The sequence below is a fragment of the Mandrillus leucophaeus genome, unplaced genomic scaffold (genome assembly GCF_000951045.1).
Source record: "Mandrillus leucophaeus isolate KB7577 unplaced genomic scaffold, Mleu.le_1.0 Scaffold461, whole genome shotgun sequence".
NCBI classification, from domain to species: domain Eukaryota; kingdom Metazoa; phylum Chordata; class Mammalia; order Primates; family Cercopithecidae; genus Mandrillus; species Mandrillus leucophaeus.
In genome coordinates this window covers 2,108,827-2,114,638 of record NW_012104932.1, presented here as the reverse complement: position 1 = coordinate 2,114,638, position 5,812 = coordinate 2,108,827, and the positions used below count along the sequence as shown (strand labels likewise).

General features: G+C 40.4%; 1 protein-coding gene across 1 annotated transcript in view; it reads right to left on the bottom strand.

The window, feature by feature from the left end:
• The window catches only part of LOC105550013 (lymphoid-restricted membrane protein), a 47,596-nt gene that overhangs the window by 34,787 nt on the left and 6,997 nt on the right, over window positions 1–5,812 (bottom strand). The window contains exons 3-5 of the mRNA XM_011994803.1: window positions 4,693–4,900; window positions 1,374–1,453; window positions 1,206–1,284 (exon numbers count right to left, since the gene is read on the bottom strand). Of these exons, the coding sequence (XP_011850193.1) occupies window positions 1,206–1,284; window positions 1,374–1,453; window positions 4,693–4,900 (367 nt within the window). The remainder of the gene's footprint in view (window positions 1–1,205; window positions 1,285–1,373; window positions 1,454–4,692; window positions 4,901–5,812) is intronic.

Below are 5,812 nucleotides of genomic sequence, written 5' to 3'. Positions count from 1 at the left end.
CGCCACCACACCCGGCTAATTTTTGTATTTTTAGTAGAGATGGGGTTTCACCATGTTGGCCAGGCTGGTCTTGAACTCCTGACCTCAAGTGATCTACCCGCTTCAGCCTCCCAAAGTGCTGGGATTAAAGGCATGAGCCACCCTGCCCAGCCTATATTCTTTCCGTGAAGGAATCTCAGCAGGTTTCCCTAGGAAACAATTCCTAGAGTCTTATCATTGTAGTCTGTGGCTCACAATTCAGTATTCATCTTTCCTAATGTTTTGTATAACTTGTCAATGTTTATGAGCATCATTTGCCATGACATCAGTTCACAAATCCTTTCAGAGTCTGGACTGTGTGTTTCATGGAGCCCCAGGCCTCCTTTTCTTTTTTGCTGTCTTATCCCAGGGCCTAGCTCAGTGAGAACATAGTTCCCACTGCACTTTTCTTTTCTTTTCTTTTTTTTGAGATAGAGTCTTGCTCTGTCGCCCAGACTGGAGTGCAGTGGCACAATCTTAGCTCACTGCAACTTCCACCTCCCAGGTTCAAGCCGTTCTCATGTCTCAGCCTCTCAAGTAGCTGGGATTACAGGCACGTGCCACCATGCCTGCCTAATTTTTGTATTTTTAGTAGAGATGGTGTTTCACCATGTGGGCCAGGCTGGTCTCAAACTTCTGACTTCAAGTGATCCATCCACCTCGGCCTCCCAAAGTGCTGGGATTACAGGCATGAAGCACCGCACCCAGCCCACACCACTTTTCTTTATGGATAAACCCGAAGTGGCAAAGATAAAATAAGGGAGAGGCAGAACCACTCTCCTTAATATCTAAAACTTACACATGTCATGGGAAACAGCTTTTCTCATTCATGTCTAAAAGATTCTACTAAAGAAGTGCTTTAAAATAATTTCCAAAAGAGCTTAAGGTCAATATCATAACCCTACTTCAAGTGGAACTTTTTCCCTACAGGAAGCTCATGAAATTAATGAAGGAGAAGGGCTTCATGAGAGAGCAAGTGATTTTTGGATTACTAGTCACACGAGAATTTGTGTTCCTAGTGAAACTGTAATGCAGGCGTTATTAGAATCAGTTAAGAATTTAAAATCAATTATGTTAACTCTACTGCAAAAAAAGAGCAAAGTGACTTTATCGTAACTGAAATACATAGATTTATATAAACAAGAAAAATGAAGTTGAAACACTTGCGAAAGCAGAGTAAGGCTTACAAGACTCCTTTAGATGTGTCTCCTCCCAAAGCCTCGAAGCTCCCCGACGTAGAATCTGTTGTATCTGTGCTCATCTTCACTGAAACACATACAAGAGTTTTATGAAAAGAAAATCATTTTCTCCAAACCGTAAGAAAACAGAACAATCCTGAAGAAACACATACATACTTGTTCCATCTGATTTTATGCCATCCTGTTCAAAAACAGAATCATCAATGATGCTGCTTAATCTATGATTCACTCCTTCCCTGTAGCCAAAAAAAAAACAAAACCAGTGAGCTAGGATTCTTTGCCTGACCACAGTTTTGTCCTCTTTTTTTTTTTTTTTTTTTTTTTAGATTTATGCTCTGTGCTTTCCTTTTCAGGTATTTCCTTCTGAGTTAAAAAAAATACATATTAATTCAACAACTATTTGGAGCCCAGTCCTATGCTAGGTACTTAGAGTGATAGAAAAGAATTTGTGTTCCTAGTGCAACTGTTTCTAATGTAGGTGGTACATTAGGCATTCCTCCACCATCCATACACTTTCAGCTAATATGAAAAAGAAAACACGTAGGCAGCGTATGATTAGGAGATGTGGGGTCTCGGTGGATTAGGAAATAGACATAGGTTGGAGTGGTAAGTGGAGACTTGTGGAGGTTGCAAGATCATGGGGCTTAAGAGATTGAGAAGGAAATACATGAACAACGAATACTTTGGGATATATTGACAGGAGTACATTTTCCCTTTCTCATGGAGAACCAAATAGAACCTCGACTAATTTTACTTCGAGCATTTTACTTCTGAAATATGGGAAGCCCTCTATACAGGGTGTGCAGTACACACACTCTAGCTTGAACTGCAAAATAAACATATTAACATTTCAACCATTTCCTTTCAGAGTCTTATATTATAATTCAAGTTTTGTTACTTGACCTAAGCACCTCTCTGGAGCAGCCACAAAATTCAAAAATATATGTTTACATCTCATTGTTTGTCATTGTGAGATATCTGTCACACGTTGGGGGAATGAAAGAACTCACAGTGTTCTGATTTCCTGTGTTCACGTCCATCCCCATGTCTGAGTTTCTGCTCTTCTGTATTTCTACCGCCCATGTTTTTTCCTTTATACTTGTTATAAAAATGGTTTTTTTCTTTTTTCATGCTGTTTTGTACATATTAATATCTTTATTATACAAACCTACATATTTTAGAAATATTAAATTCATAAGAAAACAAAAAATTAAAACCATTATGCAAAAATAATCATTTTGGCATAAATTCTAACATTTTCCTATGCATATTTTTATTTCTTCCAGAAATGGGATTATACTACATGTACAGATCTATGACCTATTTATGTGAAGTAATTACATATGAATTTCTCTTATCAAATATTATTACTTTGAATGACTAGTATTCTAGTGTATGGAAGTACTATAATTTGTCCAATTGTTTCTTTTTAACTATCTAGATTGCTTTTATTTATCACTGTCATAAACTACCTTCTACCTTCTATATTAGTGTTTACAATTAATTATCTTTCTTAAAGTTACATTACTTCTCAAAGAGGCTGCCTTTGGTTTTTGTTTTTGTTTTGGAGACAGGGCCTCACTCTCTCGCCCAGGCTGAAGTGTAGTGGCTCTGTCACAGCTCGCTGCAGCCTCAAACTCCTGGGCTCAAGCAATCCTCCTTCCTCAGCCTCCCAAGTAGCCTGGACTATAGGCGCATGCCACCACACCTGGCTAATTTTTTAATTACTTGTAAGACAGGATCTTGCTAAGTTGCCCAGACTGGTCTGAAACTCTTGGCCTCAGGTGATCCTCCCACCTTGGCCTTCCAAAGTGCTGGGATTACAAGCATGAGCCACCACACCTGGCCAAGACTGCATATTTTTAAGGGCCTGATACACATTCCTAAATTGCTCTTTAAAAAAACTATGCCAACTTGCACTACTCCCAGTGATATATGGGAGGGCTTATTCCTCCACCCTTTTCACAGCCCACAACATGGGATACAGTCATTTTTTAAAATCTCCATTAAACCCGTGGGTAAAAATGGTATATTATCTGTATTTGCAGTTTTTGATTACACTAACATTACTTATTTCTATATATTTATCTTGCCTTCATGAATAACCTGTGTATGGCATGCAACATTTCAGTCATATTTTCTTATCTATACATCCTAATCCTACCAGAAATCTGGTAAGTTTTTCCATTCCTTGGGCTTGACATTTTCTCTTTTTTGAGGTGGAGTCTCACTCTGTTGCCCAGGCTAGAGTGCTGTGGCACAATCTCGGCTCACTTCAACCTCCGCCACCTGGGTTCAAGCAATTCTCCCACCTCAGCCTCCCAAGTGATTGGGATCACAGGCATGCACCATCATGCCCAGCTAATTTTCGTATTTTTAGTAGAGACAGGGTTTTACCATGTTGGCCCGGCTGGTCTCCAACTCCCAATCTCAGCTGATCCACCCTCCTCAGCCTCCCAAAATGCTGGGATTACAGGTGTGAGCCACCGTGCCCAGTCGACATTTTCTTCAAGCAAATCCTAGCATGCATCGGCAGATAGGTGAAGATTGGTGGCTGAATAGGAGGCAGAGGAATTAGGCTTCTTGACCAGGTGCAGGGGGTGGCGCACACCTGTAATCCCAGCACTTTGGGAGGCCAAGGTAGGCAGATCAGCTGAGGTCAGGAGTTCGAGACCAGCCTGGCCAACATTGTGAAACCCCATCTCTACTAAAAATACATGAATTAGCCAGGCATGGTGGCGCACACCTGTGATTCCAGCTACTCTGGAGGGTGTGGTGGGAGAATCACTTGAACCCAGGAGGCAGCGGTTGCAGTGAGCAGTGATTGTACCACTGTATTCCAGCCTGGGCAACAGAGTGAAACTCCATCTCAAAAAAAAAAAGAGGAATTCACTTTCTGTGGAAGAAGATACACATCCCCAGCATCTGCCAAGGGCACCTGAGATCATGGATGCTCTTCTCCTCCTTTACCTTTTTCTTTTTCCAATTCTACTATTCTTTCTTTTTCCCCTTAGCCTCCCTATATTCTAGGATTCCAAATTACATTCACTGACTAGTCCCACTGCTCTTAAAAAGGAGTCTATTATTGAATTTAAATACATTTAAAGATTTGATAGTATTAATAATTCACCTGACTCATATATCAGCTCAATTCTCTGTGAGAATATAACATGTGCTCCCCACTAATCACAAGAAATGAATGACAGCAGTGGTTCCCAAAGCATGTCCAGCCCACTCCCAGCATCAATATCATCGGAAACTTGTTAGAATGTAAATTACCAGGCTTCACCCTGGATCTACTGAATCACAGTGGTGGGGCCCCAGCAATCAGGTTTAACATCATTCAGGTGATTCTAATGCACGCTAAACCACTGGATGATAGTATTTCCATCAACGCAGGAAACAGTGATTAGCATAATTATAATCAATTGTTAAAATAGAACCTTAAACTGCATCCCACTAGGACTCTGATTACCATTTTTTTCCACAGTAAGCCATCCATTCTTTCATCATGGCCTGGAAAGTTTCCAGGTCCACATGTGGGTCTCTCTTCTCAGGATCAAGCATGTTCCACAACTGCTGAAGGCCACTGTCTTCAGAATTTTGGCTAGTTGTCTGTCTCAGGAAATCAATTATTTTGGCCACTCCTACTGAGCCTTTGGAGAAAGAAGAGCAGATCAGTTCTGAAAGATGGAGAAAGTTACATTTTTAACAAATGAAGTACCTCTTTTATGTCTCCTGATCCTAGAAACATGCTATAGAACCCTGGCAGTCCTGTGGAGCCGGCATGTTACAGTGTAAAGAACACTGGCCTTGGGCTAAAGTCTAATGGACCTAGTGTCAAATCTTGGCTCTGAAGATTACCAGCTGTGTAGCTTTGGGACTATTACTTAACCTCCCTGAACCTGTTTCTTTATCTGAGATGGGGACGATGATACCTATCACACAGAGCTGTGAGCTTTAAATATTGATGATATACGTAATCAATAATTTCTCGTGAGACGTGACCAAAATAACATTACATTTTTTTCCTTTCAGTTCCTTAAAAAGCATTCAATGAAGGAAGTTTTTTCTCTGCTGTAGTTAAAATTTCAATCTCAAGTGAAAATTTCTACTTTTTAGGGGGTGGAGGTGGCATTTTTAGACAGTCATCCCTACTATCACATTCAGAAAATAAAATCATCCAAACTATGTTAGTCATTGAAGCACCAATCTTTTTTAAACATAAGACTTTTCTTTTACTCCCATCAAAGGTCTGCCTTGGGCTGGCTACTTGCAAAGGAGAGGGAAAAATTAAGTAGAAGTTTGAAAAGGCATATGCCCCAGAGAAGGTTCTTCCCTTAAGGAAATAAGGATAGACCATGACATCAGAAAAAAAAAATCTCATAATTAGAAGGAGATACTCATAAAGGAGGCTGAATAACTTCAAAGTTATTCATAACTTTAATGTTATTTAAACTTCACCATGTCATTTAGATGTGACAGTATTAGAAAGATAAATAGGCCGGGCGCGGTGGCTCAAGCCTGTAATCCCAGCACTTTGGGAGGCCAAGACGGGCGGATCACGAGGTCAGGAGATCGAGACCATCCTGGCT